At 33.7% G+C, this 22,288-nt stretch overlaps 1 protein-coding gene across 2 annotated transcripts in view; it reads left to right on the top strand.

Moving 5' to 3' along the window:
• Positions 1 to 307: 307 nt before the first annotated feature.
• The window catches only part of LOC140432693 (ATP-binding cassette sub-family C member 4-like), a 37,577-nt gene continuing 15,596 nt past the window's right edge, over positions 308 to 22,288 (top strand). For both annotated transcript variants that reach the window (XM_072520750.1, XM_072520749.1), the window contains exons 1-6: positions 308 to 534; positions 4,524 to 4,757; positions 8,808 to 9,238; positions 13,626 to 13,782; positions 15,154 to 15,356; positions 18,747 to 19,125. In XM_072520750.1, coding sequence (XP_072376851.1) covers positions 458 to 534; positions 4,524 to 4,757; positions 8,808 to 9,238; positions 13,626 to 13,782; positions 15,154 to 15,356; positions 18,747 to 19,125 — 1,481 coding nt within the window. In that variant the 5' untranslated portion in view covers positions 308 to 457. The remainder of the gene's footprint in view (positions 535 to 4,523; positions 4,758 to 8,807; positions 9,239 to 13,625; positions 13,783 to 15,153; positions 15,357 to 18,746; positions 19,126 to 22,288) is intronic.

The raw sequence follows: 22,288 nt of genomic DNA, 5'->3' as shown, positions 1-22,288 counted from the left end.
TATATATATATATATATATATATATATATATATATATATATATATACGAGTAGATATATCCAATAAAAACCAAATGAAAACGACTAAGAATGTCATTAATTCTATCCTTATCAATGGCCTAGTAATAAAACATCTGTACACATTACCAGCTCTTTTTATTACCAATTGATATTTAATATTCTTTCTTTGTTATTACAAATTAATTAAATAAGTAGTAAAATTTTATAAATAAAAATATATACGTAGTCATAAATATTTTTTTTTAAATATTTTATGGATATGAGCTTTTTAAAAATTTCATCTAAATGACAATGTTGCAAGTAGAAGAGATTTAATTAATTTTATAGAAGTTTCTCGTTGTAAGTAATGTTATAGGAATAAGTAGGTGTTTGTTGGTTAGCCTCTTCATTAATATTAACTTTGATACATAGCTAATGATTCTTTTAAAATCATTAAAATGGATCACTGTGGAGTAAAAAAGAGATCTATTAATCCACGGCAAACAGCAAATTTGTTTTCTTTGCTAACATTCACGTAAGTATTTATAATCGTAATTCCTAAATAGGAGAGGGTAGTTTTAAGGTATTTCAATCGTAGAAGCAAAGAATATAGACCCATATCACCATATTTTAAATAACCACCAATAAAGTTTAAAGCAATTTGTTATAATAAATACCTGCATTTTGACCTTTCTCACTTTTTGATATTTGCGAATTTCCTTTCTTAGAATTTGTTTGTCTCTTGGATAGTCTTCATTTATAAATATGTCTGTACCTCTTAATTTTTTTGTTTCTTGGACGATCTCGTTCTTTTTACTCCAATTTTTGAAATTGATAAATTTTCACTCATTTTCAATCACTCTTCACTCTTCTTTTCCTTGGATGATCAGATTCTTCTTTCTTACTTCTCTTTCTAATACCTCTACCTTTCTTTCTTAAATTTGCAGGATTGTTTGAAGTTCTTAATTTTTTTCTTTTAAATCTTTGTTTTCTTCTGTTAGTTCTGCAATCTCTTTAGTAATTGTGTCGATTTGTCCTCCATGCTCATGTTTTGTTTTTCCAGTAGATCTAACTTTTTGTTCCATTTCTTTACTAGAGAGTTTTAGTGTATGGTCACCTTTATTGTAGCGAACCATAATTACTGTTTTAAACAATAACGGTATATATATATTTAGGGATTCTACAGTATTCACTGCCTTCCCTCGCTCAACCGTTTCCATCTCTCTCTGTTGTTCCATTCTCCATCGTTTAGGCCTCTCTTACTCATGGCGTCGTCTACTTCGTTCCTCCAGGATTTTCGGGGTCGTCCTCTTTTCCTCCTTCCTATGAGGCTCCATTCGGTTATTCTCTTTATCCATCTGCTGTCGCTAGTTCTTCTTACATGTCCATACCACTTTAATCTTTTTTGTTCTATATATGTTAGTATGTCTGTTTCTATTGATGTTCTTTGCTTTATTTCGTCATTACTTCTCCTATCCATTCTTGTTACTCTGCAGCATCTTCGCAGGCATTCCATCTCTGTTGCTACTATCTTACTGCTGTTTTTCTTGTTTATGATCCAATTTTCAGCCCCATATGTCATAATACTTCGCACTAATGTTTTATAAATCTGCGTTTTTGTCTTCATATTTAGGTATCTATCCCACCATACTGAGTTAAGTTGTTGGATTGCTGTTCTTGTTTGTCCTAATCTTTGTGTAATTTCTTCCTCTGTTGTTGCCTTTTTCGTGATTATAAACCCCAGGTATTTGAATTTATCCTTTCCTTTGATTGTTACGTTGTCATCAATCTGTAGATCTTCTATGTCTTCTTCACTTGTAGATAGGTACTCTGTTTTCGCGAGGGTAATATCTAGGCCAGCCAGTACAATAACGGCACTTACAATATAAAAAAGCTACTTTATTTTTTACTTACGTAAAAATCAAAAGGGCATTTGGTGTGAAATCCATTTGCTTACCACCGTATATAATTATCAACCTACTTCCTTTTCAAATATTTTAAATAATATTACCTTTCGGTTCCCTCCATTTATTCTCTAATCTTTGACAATCCTGTAGTCAAAACCCACACTTCAAGTTATCTCGTATGCCTCTTCAAGCCTTGTCTGAACAAGCCTTGGAAAAACGGAGAAATGGTTTTCGCGCTGTATCTCGAAAACTAACAACCCTTCAAAAAATTTAATTCGACATTATTTGTAGCAAATTAAATTGTCTGCAACTTTATTTGTATTACTTTTAATCGTAAAATGGAAAATAAAAAAATGTTATAAACAAACATAACTAAAAAGTTTGTAACAAATTTCTTTTGGGACTTATACCTTTTTTCTGATAATTTTCTGATAATTTTACAATAAAATTGCATCAAATCAATTATAGATGGTTTTTGTAATAACATTTTCACTTCAAATTTGTTTAATTTGTTCTCAAAAGAAAATTTGTTCCAAAATTTTTAGTTATTTTTGATAATTTATTTATTTTTCATTTTACAATAAGAGATTAATAGAAATAAAGTTCTACATAACTTAATTTTTTACAAATAATGTGTAATAAAATTTTCTTTAGGGCTGCTAGTTTACGAGATACAGCGCGAGAACCCTTTGCACCCCTTATTCCAAGATGGCGAGTATTCAAGAACCCGGTGAACTTAGGAAAGCTGTAAAATCCAGAGAAATTAATAATATTAAACAATTTTGTAGTGAAAATTATTCTTTGAAAACCCCACTATAATATTGATCTAATGTCATTGTATTGTAAAACTACCCAGAAAAAAATTTATAAGGTCCAAAAAATTTGTTCAAAAGGTTTTATTTCTTTTTGTTTATAACTTTTTTCTTTTTGGGCTGTGAAACCTAAACATACATATATCACCGGATCTTCCGAGAATCGCCAGTTTTATGTGAATTCTACTAAATAATGTTATGTGGCTATAATAATTTAATTCCATATTTTGTAACTGAATGTTGAATAAATGTTAGTAAGAAGTTATCAACTTTTTTGTTTTTATGTCTGTGTGGGCCATAAAGTGCACTTTTTCGGACATACAGTATACTATTATCTAGTTGATAACTAAGCAATAAAAAAACACAATAACGTATGACACAAAAAAGTTATAAGGCCCAAAAAGAAATTTGTTCAAAAATATTTAGTTATTTTTGTTTTTAACTTTTTTATTTTCAATTTTAAGGTATAAATAACGAAAGCTTTATAAAATTTTCTGTAGAGTTACTAATTTACGAGATACAGCGCGAAAACTCTTTGTCACTCTTTTTCCAAGTTGGTAACTGGCAATTGATATCATCAGCATAGGCTTTGCAATGATTTATTATATATTTATTATATATTGAACCAGTATACAGGGGAGAGGGTCCACCTGGGCAGCCCGTTATTTGTTTTAAAAGGTTCAGACAGTTCCCCCTGAGTTTGTACTCTACATTCAACTGTTTCAAGAGTTAGTTTTGTTAAATTTATCAACTGATTTGGTATTACTAGCTCTTTTATTGCTTTCAAAATTTTGCTTCTATTCACAGATTCGTAGGCTGCTTTGTATTCACCGTTCACAAATTGTTGAGAGCACGAAATGTGCCTCAGTCATAAAACGGTCGTAAAATTTGTATCATCATAGGCGTTCCTGAGGTGTTTATTCATTAAATAATAATATAATGTTTTAATACTGTTATATATAATATTAATAATGTTTGAACATGGACTCTAACACAGAAAGATGAAAGACTTTTGGGAATATTTGAGCGTAAAATACTCCGCAAAATATTTGGAGCTATAAACGACCAAGGGCAGTGGCGCAGAAGATATAATTTTGAATTGTATCAGCTCTTTGATGAGCCAGATGTCATAACGTTCATTAAAACACAGTGACTTAGATGGGCTGGAAACATAATACGAATGCCAGAAAATACGATTGCTAAAAAGCTAACCACAGGAACACCTGTAGGAAGAAGGAGCAAAGGCCGACCGCGAATTAGGTGGTTAGATGGAGTTGAAACCGACTTACGGATATTAAAAATCAGAAGATGGCAACATGTTGCCAGAAACCGAACAGAATGGCGACGAATCTTAGAGCAGGCCAAGATCCACAGAGGATTGTCGAGCCAAAGATGATGATGATATAGACGTTTTTCACTGGTGATGATATGATAATATCGAAAACGTTCTGAAACTGTATAAATCCATTTTGAATAATTTTTAAAAATATTAATGATTAAATTTTATACCATTTTACAAAAAGAAGTTTTCAATTCACTGTAAGTTTTTTTAAACCATGGTATACAGCCAACCACTGAGAATTTCCCTTTTAAATTATAACATAAACATCCTCAGGAAATATCCAAACATAAAAAAGATTCCATTCAAAAGAAATACCATTCTTTAAAAGTTTAACAAACCCATAGTCTATTTTTAATTTATTCTACCTTTTAATTCTTCTTTTTGATTTAAAATTACTTTATCTTTTATTCACCGTACTTCATACACGTATAGAGATTTTATTCAAAGTTTTCGTTTCTTTCAGATATTCTTGGGACTTAATCAAAAGAGCATACCAGCATGGACTTTCTGAAGATGATTTATATGAGGTTGTAAAAAATTGTCGATCGAAATTTCTAGGAAAAAAGTTAGAGAAGGATTATATTAAACAACAACAAAAAAAGAACCCAAAATCAGTCTTTTTAATTTTGTGGAAATTGTTCGGATTGAAATATTTCCTAGTTGGATGCTTTGATCTTTGTTTTCGAATAGCTAAAAGGTAAATGAAAATATGTCATATAATTTTTTTATAAAACAATCTTTAGTATAGCTAAGGAAAGACTTATTTTACTAATGGGTATTTCTCACGTATTTAACGGAGAAGCCAAAAAATTCCAAAGCGTTGTTAAAACGTTGCATATCCAAAGTCCTTACAAGAGTTCTTATTTTGTTCAATATCTTATGTACATCTTAAGAACTAAAGTTTTATTGTTTTTTTTACTAATAAATTAATTGGTAGGTATCCTAATATAAAATCCCACTTTATACAAGCTATAAAGGTGATACAAGTTATTTTAATGCGTTGTTCTGGAAATAGACTATATTAATACATGAACAAATACACTGTAAACATTAAAACACGTTAGCAAAAAATTAATTACACGATAAAACTTTGATTAGTATATTTTAGCGATTTTTAGCAAAAAAACAATATTTTTTGGTTTTTAACAGAAATTGTTCGCACTGCTTGCACAGGAACTCCCCACAATCCTCATGAGCCCATCGGCAACATCTTCTGCATTGTATCCATTGCTCCCCTCCCCCTTTATCAGAATAATAGAAGCATGCATAAAAAAAGACATGCTGCATCAATATCGTCTATTTCGTCGCTTTTGTCGTGGAGAGAAATATTATCATCTTCTTCATCGGTCGTTTTCATGGAGGTAAGAAAACACTCCCATGGTCGTTTCACTAACATAATGTTTTCCTTTGGTTTTGTTTGTTTTAGGTTTCACTCCGGGTAGTTTTGTTTTTCCTATTGGAACTCCTTTACCCATCTCTTCACCTGAAACGTTTTTCTCTGTCTTTATGTTCCTATTCCTTTGAGTATTTTTCTTGTTTTCAGCGTTCATAGTATTTCGGCTTGCATTAGATTGCATTGTTTTGAACAACTATTTGATTTGTTTTATGCATTGCATTTAGTTTTGCTTTGTAGGGTACGGATGTGATTAAATTCGATTTGCGAGTTATGTCTGGCTTATAGGGGTCCTTGGGGGTAGGCGTGGAAGCGGGACCACTACAGGATGGTTGTGGTTCTGCTTGAGATGGGCTTCCTTCTGGAAGTAGATTTGCAGAGTACGGGATGTGAATAGGAAAGTCGTGGTCACTAAAAAAAATGTTTGTTCAGTGGGTCCTTTTGAAACTGTTGACAGAGTTGTTCATTGTGGCAGCTCTGTTGTAGGCGATTCTAAACAACCATTCGCCCTTTAACTTTGTCACAACGTTACCAGGGCTTTAATGAAGCCAAGTAAAATGTTTTTATTGGGAACAAAAATCTAACGTGTAGCATTTTGTGACTTGAGTGAGGAGGCAGGCCGACGATGCTCACATTGTTGTTTTGCACCCAATTTATAAGGTCCACGTTTGTCATATGATAAACCATATGGTGAATATGTCAGTCTGAATCCATCCTGATGGGTGATAAGCAGGAATGGAAGCAGCGGGTGTTCCGTTCATTAACTCATCCTTAAAATTTTTTCTTGTCTATACAATTATTGACGATACATAAGATCCAGTAACATTCATGCAGACGACTAAAGTAATAAGTTGCTCTCTTTCCACAGATGTTAAATTGGCAACATTTATTTTACACTTCACAAATCTTTTGCAGAATGCTGCACAATTGTGATCCCAGTTTCATTCACATTAAATAGCCTGATCGAATTATTAATTATCTTTAAAAGTTCAGGCTCGTAAATCTGAAAAAAATCCACATTTTCCGAGCTGAATCCCTTAATCCGACCAACAGACCTTCCTTGGGGTTTTTTAAAGAAAAGTTGGGACGGCTCCTTAAAAAACCTTTCAACCAAACTTTTAAAAGCTGACTCTCTTGTTCTTGAAAACGGATGCTTTAGAGAATTTCTCATAGCCAGTTGAAACGTCATTTTTGTAATATCTTTTTTTCTTCTTGTAATATCTTAAGCAATATTTTATACTAATAGCTCTTTAATGTTTAATGCAGGGGTCTTTTTGGTATTCTTAACATAACATTCTAGCGTGTCCTTAGGAACTTCAAAGTATTTTGAAGCTCGTTTAAAGCACATTTTATTGTTATTCACAGGTGTCACAATTCGCATCATCATACCTGAGTCCCAGGTTTTGTGTTTTTTAGCAGGCGGTGTCATCTGAAATATTTAAAAATAAACGCCGCGAGCCGTAGTCATAATGCCACACACAAAACATTACAGTATTTCCCTAATATCATATCTCATACTAGGCACACTTTATGGTCTCATATTAGGAGCGACTACGTGAAAATTTTCTAGTCCGAATTTTGAGGTTATAATTGGTTTTTACGCCACCACAGTTGCTTGTGTCTACAACTAATTTAAGTAGCTAGCTATCAATTAATTACTAAGTTGATTTTTTTATCTCTTACCTTGAAGATGAAAATCCCGTTTGAACTAGACTAATTAAAAAACTTTTGACTGATAAAAACCTTCAAAATTTCACTGACAGGTAATACTAGATCACAGAGACAGACAATCCCTTTACAAACTACTGGAAACACTACCAGAGCTTAGTTTTTACGTCACTCATCAGGCTGCAGCACTCACAAGACTCTAGAGGCTCTAGGGGTCTCATATTAGAAACGGGTCTCATAATAAGATCCTTTATCCTACGTTTTAACAACTAATCATATAACTTTTTATTTAGGTCCACTTTTTTATATTTTTTTAGAGGTGAGAAATATTTTTCCCAGCGCCCAAAACCTTATTTTATATAAGCATATTTTTATACCTAAAAAGTAATAACAGACATCAGTAAAGGCCCGTTTTCACACTACGTCTTACTGTACGTTTTGTGGGTCATATAAAACGTACGACAAAATGTACGTTTTGTCCAGTGTATACACACTACGTTTTTCCTTCCGTTTTCTACCTCATTTCTAATTCAGAGTCTTGAGTTGTGTGAAGTTTGTTTAGTGATTTTTTTTATTATGGATGAAACACGGCTGCTTTCTTTTATTTTTTCAACCATAACGGTACTATGACTGAGGAAAAAGGGGATGAGGAGGGAAAAGACAAGATGGTCAGTAGAGTGGGCTTCTAAAAAGAAGCCAGTATTCCCACGTCTCGTTACTAAAAGAACTGAGAGGCGAACCAGATGACTGGCGCAATTATTTGCAAATGGACACCTCAGCCTATTGTCAATTGCTAGAGTTGGTAACACCATACATATTGAAATAAGACACCTCATGAGAAAAGCCATTACACCCCATGAAAGACTCACAGCAACTCTCAGATATCTTACAACAGGACGCAGCGTCAAGAACTTATAGTTCACAACCATAATATCCAAACCAGCGTTAAGCCAAATAATTCCTGAAACCTGTAATGCAATCTACTTGGTTTTAAAACAGAACTACTTAAAAACTTTTATACAATTCAATAAATTCCCCGAGAAAATCGTGGATGCATTGCCGCAAATCTGACATTATTAGGTTTTTTTAAGAATAATGAAGCGAACTGCAGTGGAACTAGTCGTCAAATAAGTCAAGATCGGACGACTTGTCTGAACATGTATTTTCACGTAACGTTTTATCCTATCAGTTCTCGCAAAACTATGCTTCTCCCATCATTTCTACGATCTGACCTTGGATTTCATTTCGATTCGACAAGACGTCGAACGTTTTGCTGTTTACATGCCACATTTTATTGTATAGGATTTGTCCTATCCAACAAAACGTACAATAAGACGTAGCGTGAAAACGGGCCTTAAGTCTGACTCCTTCTGGAACCACTCGCTTGCGTAATAAGAGCAATACAGGTCTGTCTTGTTTCTTTCTAGATGTATATCCACAAATGAGTTGTTAAGAAAAATTTAGTCTAAAACTGAATTATCAACTTTTGTTTTTTTATTTGTATTCATAAGTACAAAAAAAAATAACAATAACTGTGTCAATCAGATAATATAATATCCTGTGCCAGCAATTAGTAGACATGATTTAAATGCTAATGGTGACCATTGCTTGGTTTTAAACTTTTAATTGGTTTTATTACTTTACAGCTTCAAATTATCAAATAATAAAAGTTTTTATTTGTTTCAGCTATTTCGAACCAGACGCTCTTTCCAATCTAATATTCTTCTTTAGTGAAGGGCAAACCAGAATAACCAGGAATGATGCATACTATTACCTCGCCATCGTCCTATTTTTTAACTATATGGTAACAATAATATATGACAATATGATCGTATATTTCGTCATCATAGGAATCCAAATACGAACAGCATTTTCGTCGTTTCTCTACAGAAAAGCTCTAAAACTATCACCCACTGCTTTGGCTGAGATATCTGTTGGAAATATAGTCACGTTGATAACAAAAGATGTGCAGACATTTGAGAAGGGAATTTGGACTATCAATCACGCGTGGATTGGGATAGTTCACTGTTCTGTAGTGACTTACCTACTATATTGCAGAATTGGGATAACGACGTTGGCGGGGATTGTGTTGTATTTTCTAATTATACCTGTACAAAGTAAGTAGAGAAAGTTTTCAAAATTATATCTGTAATATAATTTCTTTGATTTGATTTTCTTTGATACAACGGGTATGAAACGACAGAATATATATATATATATATATATATATATATATATATATATATATATATATATATATATAATATTTCATTTGACGGTCTGAAAAACGAAGTAGTTACTATGGAAATAAAGCAAATCACTATTCATTAGAAACAAATATTTTTTCTTTTATCTCATGCTTCGAAGGATTTATTCATGAAACCCAATATTGTACCTCCTTATATGTTCTTTTTTTCAAAAGATCACTCCAACGGAGTTGGCCTACTTAAAAAAGGAACTTTACAAAAATAACAGAAGGACATATGGACTACGTTAGCCTAATATGTCCTTCAGAGGAATTAAAATCATTTATACCTATTAATCTAACTTTCGTTCTTATAAAAAGTATAAAAAAATTTAGAAAAAATGGATATTATTAGACAATATCTGTAATTCTTATTTTAAAAACATTATCCATTGAAAATATTTTATTGGGGCGGTATACGCTGTACATAATGTTTTCATTAGTCGCTACTATCAACGGCAGTGAGCTATCGGTCTCCAATTAGTGGAGTAAATAATACCTGATTGGAAAGTTTTTTGTGATAATATAATTTTATTTTACTGCCTACTAATATTTCTATTTGTCGTTAACACGGAACTCGAACTAATGACCTGCTATTATATTATAAACGTGATATCATTGGTTTAAAGGTTTGGCTTCTTATATTTCCAGTTTTTGGGTAGTAAAATGATTTAACCCACTTACTGCCGCAATTAAAAAACACGCAAAAATAATAATTTAACTGTACAAAGGTATTAATTCTAGTCCAGTGCAAATATTTTCATTACAATTATTATTGTTTTTATTATTTTTGTTTAACAATACAAGTTATAAACCCATCTTATTTTTGGTTATTCGCAGTGTGTACTATAGGATACTAAAACAAAATTTAAATTATATTTTAGTTTTATTCAATTTTATATAACAGGTGATTCAATAAAATGGTAGGTACGATTTCGAACAAACAAAATAAAACTGAAAAAATATATTTTTATTAAATTTAATAAAAAAAAAACGTATACTACACAGATGGAAATTAATGTGTAAGTGAAGAAATATAGTTTTTGAAGATGATATTGTAAAGGTGGCCTTCATTTTATCGGATATATTCTTGTAGCCGTAGTACAAAGCTGTTTGCGACATTAAGTAACATTTCTTGCGGTATTACTTCTACTTCTTTGCGTATCCGTTCTTTCAAAGCATCGGTAGTTTTCTTGGGAGCTTATAGTGAAACACTCTCGACTTATGATATCCCCACGGAAAGTTGTCACATAGGGAGAGGTCCGGATTACGACGTGACCAGGGAATATCGCCGTTTTTACTCACAAGACGACCGGGGAACATTCTTCTTAATAAGTAAATCCATTGACACTTGTGATGTGTAACATGTTGCACCATCCTGTTGAAAGGCCGTGTGCTTATTTCTATAATTCTTGATTTCCGAAGAAAAAACATTATTTAACATGTGCACATAGCGATCAGTGGTCAGAGACAAACTGTAAAGTGATAAAGAGTAAGTGTATAGCTTGTCAACACCGACTGGTGACAGTGGATACGGAGATAAAGGTGAGGCGAAAAGAAAAGCAAGAAGGACACCACAAAGTAAAGTAGTGGAAATTAAAGCACAAGGATTTGGCAATAATCTTTAAGAGTAGAGTACTGGAGAAGCTTGAGGAAGAAGATAGGTATGGTGGCAAGCCAACAGTAAAGTTTTTATGCGAGTGGGAGAGGAAGTGCTGGCAAAAACATCTGGTAAAGGACCTCCTAGAGACAAAGAAACTTGGTGGTTGGACGATGAAGTACAATAAAAGGTTAGAGAGAAGAAAATTTAGTCACAGCCATATGAATAATTTGAAAAACCCGAGGGGATAAACAGTTTATACAACATTGTTAAAATAAGAGACAAGTAATCAAAGGTCTTAACTCACATGCGGCAGATTAAGAGTGCAGATGATAAAGTGCTAAGAAACGATGTTGAAATAAAGGAGAGATGGTATAAGTACTTTAGAAAGTTGCTAAATGAAGAACAACAGAGGCGAGACAGGATTCTAAATGCGGGATTCTAAATGAGAATAAGAGACCTTATAAAATACCTTGAAATATAATGAAAATTTGGGAGAAAACTAGAAAGCGAAGGTTAAGGAGAGTGACGGTTGGTTTGCATCAAGGCTCTTCACTGAGTCCTTACCTGTTTAATCTTGTTATGGATGTACTGACAGAGAAAGTAAGAGAGTGGCTCCTTGGTCAATGACCTTTGCTGATGATATCGCGTTAGTAGAAAAGAGCAAAGAAATGTTAGAGGAGAACTTGAAATGTTAGAAAAGGGCTATTGAAGAGGGAGGACTTAAGGTTAGCAGGCCAAAAATGGAGTATATGTGGTTGAAAGAAAGAGCAATGGTTGAAGACATTAAATTGCTTGGAGGAAAACTAGGACGAATAGGAAAATTTAAATACTTTGGTTTCTACATAACGGAAAATAGGACACTACATCGAGAAATTGCCCAAAGGATACAGGCTGGTTGGTTTAACTGGAAGCAGATGAGCAAGGGCAGGATCAGAAAAAAAAATCGGGGTCACTACAGTCTCAAAAATGATTCAAAAACAAAGACTGCAAGGGTTTGTTCATGTGATACGTAGAGATGAACAGCGACCCCTAAAAAGGGAAAATCTGAGGAAGAAAAAGAAGACGTTGCGATCAGATTTTACTGTCACTGCATGCCTATTCTCGTTCTCAAAAAAAATAAGGTTCGATCATCCCTAACGAAGAAATTGCACAGCAATGGTCAGAAATGGATAAAACAATGGCCACCACCATTTTTTTGAACGGATCCTAGTTATGTATACCGATATTCGCTTATCTAACAAGTCCACGCCACCCATATTATTATTAAATTGACCAAACAAATGAGGCATTGAAAGGATAATTTTTTTTCTTCTCTTTTCGTGAAAATTTTTGTTCGTTTGTTTTTGGCAAACAAGAAGATCTCCACAGCGATGAGCAGGAATCACAACAAGCAGTATACTTAGGCAGTACATGTAACAGATGAGACCGCGACCAGTGGAGAAGTATCATTAACCAGACTATCCGAGCTGCTAAGGCTTAAGGATGAACCACAACCTATCTGACAAGATGTTAATGGCTACGATGATGAATACATCGCTATAGTTTTATGCTATTATTACCCTCTTGTTGTCTTTCCATCGTACCATAAAAACTTCGTTGTTTTAATCAAATTGTGTCTTAAAGTATCCTCTTTCTTATCTTTACACGATATTAGTGGACATTGCTTGCATAAAAATTGAAAAGGAGTCCCAAAAATAGGACATTGGCAGATAACAGGTGATACACGTTGTAAGTACAAATCAAGTATGGATTTCACTGAAATTATTCTACCACTAGTTCTTACAAACTTCTACGATATCTTTTATTTCACAATCAGCAATTGTATCAACTATATTCCTAAAGCTGCCGCCACAACGGCGCACCGCACATCGCATAGTACAACGCACAGCACCAGACCCCGCATCTAGCTTAGCCTTTGCTTTGCACATTAGTGGCCGTATTGGCGCACCGTGCACCGCACATTTATTTGGTAATGATAATGAAAATATACAGGTTCCCCCTGGAAGGCTCAATAATGAAGCAAAATGGATACGAGAAAACTTTAAATTATTTCTGTAGTCATTAAAATATAATTTATTATACATTTTTATTGTTTTATTTACCTGTTGATTCACATTCCTCTGCCACTTCTTTCCACAGTTTTGATAAAACCAAACTATTGTGGTGGCTTTTGCTTTTTTGTTCCAAATTGTTTCACGATTAAACACACAACTAATAATTAATTTGTCTTTATTCATCCCTAGAATAATCACTGTGCGAAGTGCGAAGATCAAAAAATACTAAGCTCAATTTACGTAGGCGAGGCGTTGGTATCCAGCCATGTGCGAAGGAAGGAGCGGTGCGTCGTTGTGGCCACGCACATTTACGGCAATGCTTGTATTTACTTTGCTTCAGCGAGGCTATGGTCAAGGCTAGGTGCGGTGCGATGTCTTGTGCGCCGTTGTGGCCGCCACTTAAGAAAAACGTAATTTCATAAAAAGTGATATTTTTGTTACCTTTCAAAAGAGATAAAATATCAAACGTTTTTTCGCCACACAAAAAATTATGTTTTGTTACATGTTAACAGAGATAAGTGAGATAAGTGTTAAACGTTTTTCCCGTCACAGAAAAAAAAATTATGAATTGTTTTCTATTTTTAATACTTTGAATGTTTTAGTGTACTTGGGAAACATATTGAAAAAATTCAGAATAGAAACGAACAGATATACTGATCAACGTTTGCAAATCTTTCAAGAGGCACTCTCAGTTATAAAAATTATCAAAATGTATACATGGGAAGACTACTTTTTAGGAAAAGTTGATACTGCTCGAAAGTAAGAAAATGCAATTTTCTATTTACTAAATTTAAACTTCATACTACCATAAAAAATAAAGCGTTCTAAAAAAAATTTCTAAAGCGAATGTTCGCAAAACTAAACACATCAAAAATATGTAAGAATCACGTTTTTTTTTATGTATAACAACAAATGTGTTTATTTATCTGTGTTTCCTCCAGCAGCATTAATTATAAATTTGCAGCGCCCTGTTATGCTGGGCGTATTAAAGTCATCAATTTCGTTTTGAAGCAATATGATCCATTCCTGCTAAGAAGATCTTAAAGACCTTGTCTAGTATAAACATTATGCAAATAAGGAGCAATCTGTCTCTGAAGCATATCCCATACATGCTCGATGGGATAAAGATCTGGCGATTGTGCTGGACACGGTAAAAGTATAATATTTTTATAATAAAACTAATCTCTTACTGTTGCTGCAGTATGTGGATTGATATTACCCTGCATATAACGTAAATTGGGACCTGCAGCAGTCGCAAATGGAAGAACAACAGGTTCTAAGATACGACCAATATATTGATATTGTTTCAAAGTGCTTTCCACAAAAACGGGAACAGTTCGATGATGAAAAATTATTTCAGCCCACATCATGATTTGTACCACTATATGGACGAACACCTTTTACATGCCTAAGTCTCTCTTGTCGACCAGATTTTACCCAAACTCTTACTCTTCTTAACTTAGGGTAAAGACAAAACCTAGCTTCATGTGTGAATAACAAAGAACTCCATTTTTGTATCCCCTAATGCCCTCTGAGTGCACGATTTCCATGACGTAACATGAAAACCTTCAATATACATCTGGCGTGCAGGCCAGCTTCATGTAATCTATTCGTCAAAGTTTGGTCACGTACAGTAATGTTGGTCAAATACGTCAAAATGACGTGCAATATTAGCTTGTGAAAGACCAACCTCAATCATATTCACGGCACTTACCATTTGAACATGTGTTAAATGACGACGCCTCAGGACTAGTGTTGAGTTTAATAATCTTGTTTTAGTAAAACGTTAAAGTAAATACAGACTATTTTTAAAATTTGAAGGGAGAGTCACATTTGCGTTGATAAAACAGTGCAATTGACAGAACAATTTTCATGGCACTCCTTGATTTGTAGAGAACAAGTCTTCAAATCGAGTGGTATGTATTAACCAAAAACTATTGAAGTTTGTATTGAAAAAAGTGGAATAAGAGTGGTGTTCCTTAGATATTTTTGGTGTGTGTATTTTAACTCTTTGTAAAAATATTATTTATTGTAAGGTGTACAGTAAAACTATATTGATAATTGATGTTATAATAACATATATTAATATAATTTTTTTTTATTACCAGATATATAATTTACAATTTTTAGATTAGAAATTAAAAAAATGCTCGGCCTGCTCTACCTGAGAATCGCAGTGGAAACTAGTGGACTGTTGGTGTCAAAACTGGGATTCTACTTATTAGTAATGGCGTATGTTTGGATAAATGAAGAAGCAGACGCCACCACTGTCTTTTTTATAATGTCCAACTACGGAACGATTAGCTACACGTTAGGGATTTTAATACCAGATTGTAAGTGATTTGAACAGTATATCTTTTTCTAAGAATATTAAAAAATTTGTATTTATCATATACGCCAGCGGCGAACCACCAAATAGATCACCATGACCTATAACAAGTTGATAACCGGGCAAATTTGGTCCCAAAACGTCAGTAATAAAAATCTGCACAACTTTTTTAAACAAAATCTTTTACTGGGGTGGGTAAACATTTAAATACACAGGAAAAAGCAAAAAAATCTTGACTTTATACTTTTAATGCAATTTTATATGTAACTCGCGATATCTCAGCTCGGTTTAAATATTTTGATTTCTTGTTTTGGTACAATATACTAGGAACATTTGCGCCAAAATGCAATATATCAGAACTCTTAATTTTGATTATAAACAAAATGACGATTTTTCGCGAAAATATATGGCGATTTTTTTTTTTTCTAATTAAAAATTTTGTGGTACAAATTTTGGAATCTTTATTTTTAACTAATTCTACATTAAAATATAGTATTTAAAGAAGTTTTTTAAAAATTTCAGATTTCCAAAATGAATGGTCATAAAGTATTATTATCTGACGTATACGTCATACAGTATTATTATTATTATCGCATTATTTTTATCCGACGAGCGAGTAGCGCGCAACCACGGTTAATCAAAGCATGCACGTGTAAAGTGCGCTCGGAAAATGATTTTATCTTCATGAGAAATTCGATAGAAACGAGTTGGATTTTTACTTACAATACCATTTTGTGGAAAAATTAGTTTTTTCATGTAAATTATTCAAAGTGTACATTTTAACTGTAAATCTTTTCCCTTTTTTAGTTTATGTAAACGATTCTTTAATAATGTCCAACGTCATTTATGAAAGACTTATACCACACGCTGAAAAAATAGTGGGCAAAAACCAAAGTGGCTTCTGTAGACAGAAGTCAACAATAGACCAGATATTTGTTCTGCGACAGATCCTCGAAAAAAGAAGTGAATATAACATCGACACACATCATCTCTTCATAGACATTGAAAGCGCATATGACAATATAAACCGAGAATTCTTAATAAAAGCAATGAAAGAATTTAATATACCAACACAACTAATAGAACTGATAAAAGAATCTCTAAAACTAGAAAGTAGAATCCGGATACAAAATGAATTAACATAAACAATAGATGTGAAAAAGGGACTACGCCAGGGAGACGCTCTATCATGCATCTTGTTCAACATCGTACTCGAGAAAATATTGAGAGACACAACAGTCAATACACGAGGAACAATCATTAATAAAAGCGTGCAAATACTAGCATTTGCAGATGATATTGACATAATCGCAAGATCAAGAAGAGAAATGATAGAGGCATACAACCAAATAGAACGAGCTGCACAAAATAGTGGTCTTAAAATCAATCAGACCAAAACAAAATATATGCAGGTAAGTAAAAACGCAGAAATAAGGCATCCACAAAATATAACAATGGGAGAATACAACATAGACGGGGTAAAAAACTTTATATACTTGGGATCCCTAGTCACGTCTGATAATAACGTTACGGAGGAAGTGAAGAGGCGATTATTTATCGCAAACAAATGTTACCATGGCTTAATTAGGCAACTAAGGTCAGATAACGTCGCAAGAAAAACAAAATGCCAAATATATAAAACCCTAATAAGACCGGTACTCACATACGGCTAAGAAACCTGGACACTCACTAAAAGAGAGGAAACGTTGTTAGCCACCTTCGAAAGAAAAATCTTGCGACACATATATAAGGGCACAAAAGAAAACGGAATATGGCGAAGAAGATACAACTCTGAACTATACAAAATATTCCAGGATCCGGATATTATAACATTCATTAAAATAGGACGGCTGCGTTGGATAGGACATGTAGAAAGAATGGAAGAAGACGAAATACCAAACAAAATATTCAAACAGATGCCAGTAGGAAAAAGTTCAAGAGGAAGACCGAAGCTGAGATACTTAGAACAAATAGAAAATGATATAACAACCTTAAAAATAAAAAACTGGAGAAAAAAAGCACGAACGAGATCAGAATGGAGAAGAATCTTGAAACAGGCCAAGACCCAAAAAGGGTTGTCAAGCCAGTGATGATGATGATGATGAAACGATTCTTTGGCAAAACACTTAGTTCAAGTAGGGGAGTGCAGGGCTTGTTATCGCAAGGATAAGTGGCCCAGTAGCTTTTTTCTTTTAAATAATATATTTGGCAATTGTGTCAAATGTACCGAACATTTGATCCTAAAGAGCGGATGCAACTTTATAAACACTCTCAGTTATGCCAGAGTAAAAGGGCGAAGTACACGTGAGAGAAGAAAGCAGAGCACATCTGCTTTTATTCCGTTCACTTTTTCTGGTAACATTTAGAACACGTGTTGTCAAATTCGGTACAGTTTTCATGAATACAAAATGAACAAATGACACATTATAACCGGTTCTCAATAAGTTGGGTAGCGTATTAATTTTCCCCACACCTAGTACAGTTTTCTTCATTTTTGGTATCAATATCTGAATCGCAGAGTATTGGTTCTTCTTTGTCCTCACTGCTTTCTGAAATCTTCTGAACAACGTTTTGCTTTCTAGCTTCCATAATCTCTACAGCTTTAATCTCTTATTTTGCTCTTAATTTTTCTTTTTTAAATTTTTATCTTCTCTTATTTGACGTTTTTTTCTTCTTCTTTGGCTTTTCTTAACTGTATATGAAAATCAGAAGTTTAAATGCCCCCGTGCTTTATCTATTTTCTCGCGTCAACAGCTTTATGTAATATTGGTAGTAAGTATTTCCGCAACATCGTTATTAGAAGCAATAAAAGTTGTTTCATTTGATTTGTAGCTTGTCGTAAGTCTTTCTCAGCCTGAAGCATTTTTTTTTTGAAGACTCAGGTAGTGTTGATTTGTTAGTGCAGATCATTTTTCGTGTAGCAGATAGCATTTTGGATGTACTCGGTATTGCTTTAAACATAGACGTTTCATTGTTGGCACAGGTTATTGGATTTAGAACAGGCGATGTTATGGATGAACTAGAGCCTGTTTATAAGCTTTGAAATACTTTTGGATTAGGTATTATGTATACCAAGCTGCTAACAGAGGCGTACTCCGACACTGCAGTTGGGTTAAAAGGGAATATTCACGTAGCTTTAAAGCCTGCTACAGCGTTTTTAGCAGAGGCAACTTTTATCCAAGCGTTACTTAGCATGTAGCATTTGTAAATTCCTTGATATATATTGAAATCCCCTCGTACATATATTAAAACACAGAAGAGTAATTTCGGTGTATTTCTGTTTCCTTTCGTACAAGTTAAAACACCGATTCTTTTAATTCCTTTTAGCGTCGCTGTTGAAAAAAACATTTTAAAGTTATTTTTATCTTTTGTAAAATCTTTCTTAACTTTATAGGTATTACTACTTCTTATGAGTTTTTATCAACAACAACCAGATTAAACTTAGTTCTACGAGCAAAGGAACTGCCTATACCCAAAATAAAGGAAAAAACCTCCAGACCAACCATAAATATCAAGGATGCTACAGTTTCGTTAGGCAAAGAAAATATTTTGAACAACATTAGCCTCAAAGTTATACCAGGGCTTACATTGGTTACTGGGCAAGTAGGATCAGGCAAAAGTTCGTTACTAAAATTAATGTTGCAAAGTTATCCATTAAATGCTGGTAACGTCTGTGTAGAGGGCAGAATATCATATGCTTCACAAGATCCCTGGCTATTTCCGTCTTCTATTAAACAAAATATTTTGTTTGGACAAGATCTAGATCCGAAAAGGTAAAGGAGTTTTTTTTGTGAAAAAAATAAAAGATAAAAAAGTTTATGAAATATATTACTGAGATTTAAATATTAAATGTTAAAAAAATTGTGAGTTCTTTAGTAAGTAGTTTTTTTTGTATATATATTACAGGATCCAACTTATAAATACAATACATTTTGGAGACGGCTATCGCCGTATTCCCGTTCTCCCAAGCCAATTCTCCCCGTCCAGGGCATGCTCCTTCTCCAAACCTCTCAATTCCATCGCTCTTCTAATACCTTCATTCCATGAGCGTCGAGGTCTACCTCTTTTTCTTCTTCCAGAAGGCTTCCATCTGTGAAGTTTTTGGGGCCAACGTTCATCAGGCATTCTCAATAGGTGTCCAAACCATCTTAAACCTTTTCTTTCTAATCTGTCAATGACCGTTTCTGTAGCATTCATGTTATTTCTTATATAGTCGTTGGTCTTCCTTTAGAGTCTTGATGTTCTAGCACTTTTTCTCAAATAATCCATTTCAACTGCCAACAATCTTCTCGTCAGGTCTGCATTATTTGTCCATACGTCAGAGCCATAACAAAGAACTGATTCAACCATGGTTTGCCCTTTTTTTTTGTTCCTTTTGAAAATGGGACGATACCACCATAAGGAGTTCAGACATTCTACAAATTTACGTCCCTGATTAATTGGGTATTTAATTTCGATTTCTCCCAAGCCGTTCTTATCAATGAGTGCACCTAAATATTTAAATTTTTCCACTTATTTGATTTCCACGTCCTCGTGTATCAACACTTCGAACCTTGCATCTGAATTGATAACTAAATATTCTGTTTGCTGCATGCTGATTTGTAACTCCCATTTTACATATTCTCTGTATAGACGCTTTATCATAAATTCTAAATCAAAAGTATCTTGAGCTAGGACGACTTGGTCATCCGCAAAGTTCAGGGAGAACAGTACGTAATTTCCTATGGAGATTCCCATTCCCTGGCAGTGGTTTTTCCAATTTTGGAGGGCTGCCTTAATATGTAAATTAAGCAGTAAGGGTGACATACTGTATCCTTGTCTTAGTCCTTTAGCTACTTTTATTGGCTTTGATAGTCTATTTCGGATTTTTAGGTAAGTAGTGTTATCCCTGAATACTTTTGTGATTATTCCTAAAAGGTATGGACTAATGCCGAGTTTTTGTAAAGCTTGCCACAACCTAAGTCTTGAAACTATATCATACGCCTTTTATTGGTCGATGAAGGCTAGATGTATTTCGGTACCAACCGCTATTCTTTTTTTTTATTAATTGTTGGAGTATAAACAAGTTATCACTGCAAGATCTACCAGGCGTAAATCCACTTTGGTCTTCGCTAATTAGATGTTCTACATCATCTTGTATTTTTTCATTTATTATCTTTCCAATCTCCCGAAAGTAGGTAGGACACTTAATCCTCTGTAACAGTTAGGATCTTTTCGATTACCCTTTTTAAAGATGGACACTTGGTGAGCGGTTTTCCATTCAGATGGTACTTGAAGTTGTTGGCAGCATTGATTCATTAGAAAAATTATTTGTTCTATTAGGAGTGGACCTTCTGCTTTGAGTACCTCTACAGCTTTATTACCAGGTCCTGAAGATCGCTCGTTTTTCATTTTAATTAACGCAGTACGAACCTCGTTGTTAGTAGTATTAATGTAACTATTTGTTTGTCTCTCCATACTGTATTCCCCTCCCATATATTCCAATCTGTACTCTTGGAGTAAATTTTTATAGTGATTTTCCCACTTTTCTATAGGAATTAAGTTGCTTAAGGAGTTATGGGTGTTTTTCTTTAGATTGGTGATATTTCTTCATGCTTCCGTAGTCTGAGAACCACCAATTAAATTTTCAACTTGGACACATTTTTGTTCCCAGAAATTGTTTTTTGCTTCTTTTATTTGAATGCGTACTTCTCCGTTTTTCCTTTGATATGTTACTCTATTGCTAGACGTTTTATTTGTTAGTTATTTCTTATATATTTTGTTTTCTTTCTTGTATCATTTGTTTTACGTTTTCTGTCATCCATGGAGGTTTGTGGTGTTTTTTGTCGTTGTTCTCTGTTCCTAATACTCCATAAGCAATTTTTTTTTTATTATCGTTTTGAGGTTGTTGTATTCTTGTTCTACATCTATATTTCTTTCCACCTCATTTAGTTCCTTTTCTAATCTAGATTGAAAAAGATGTTTAATACTTGGTTGGAATAAAAGGTGAAATTTATATCTCTTCGTTTTGTACTGTGTAGTATTGTTTCTCTCACTTTTGGTGTTCTGTTTGTAGTATTGTTTAAAGGGGCACAAAAGATTAGCTAAAAGAAAGTAGTGATATGTCTCATAGTTAGATCCTCTCGTTACTCTGCAGTCTTGGCACTTAAATTTTGATTTCTGTCTCATTATTATATAGTCTATGGTCGACTTCTGTTGGAGTGAAGGTCGATCCCAAGTGTATTTATGAATATCTTTATGTTGGAATTGGGTATTCATTATTTTTAAACCAACAAGTTGACAGAGCTCAATTAAGCTGTCCCCTGAACCATTTTTAACTATTTCTCCGTGCCGTCCCACCACGTCATCCTCTATTTGAGAACCTACTCTGGCATTTAATTCTCCTAACAGTATTATTTCTTGATGACTTTTTCTTTTATTACAAATGTTTGATAACTCTAGATAAAATGAATCTTTAACTTGTTGATTTGAATCATCTGTTGTAGACTCCAACAACTATTGTTTCGATGCCGTAAAATGTGACAGTTATTGTCAGAATTTTTTCAGAGATGTACGCATAGTCTTTTATATATTTTTTTATCGATTTTTTTATAAGAATTGAGACCTCTGATTTAGCGTGTACGTGTTTCTCTACTACTGACCATATATGAATGTAGTCTTTAATCTGTTCATTTCCTTATCCTTTCTTTTTAATTTCAGAGAGCACTATGATGTCCATTTTTGCTTCGTCATTTCAGTTAAAGTTTCCATTGTCCTGTGAGTCATACCTTGAGTGTTCCAAGTACCAATTTTCAAAGTCTTTTTCTTTGCCAGGTATCGTCGTCGTAAGTGTCCATCCATTTTCCGAGGCTCGGCGTTAGAATTTTTAGTCAAAAGAGTTTTTTGCAGATGATGAACTTGCCCATCGCTCCAACCACCAATCTTGGAGGACCAGGA

Source organism: Diabrotica undecimpunctata, chromosome 1, assembly GCF_040954645.1.
Source record: "Diabrotica undecimpunctata isolate CICGRU chromosome 1, icDiaUnde3, whole genome shotgun sequence".
Classification (NCBI taxonomy): Eukaryota; Metazoa; Arthropoda; class Insecta; order Coleoptera; family Chrysomelidae; genus Diabrotica; species Diabrotica undecimpunctata.
The sequence above is the reverse complement of the archived record's forward strand: the minus strand, read 5'-3'. Positions and strand labels throughout refer to the sequence as shown.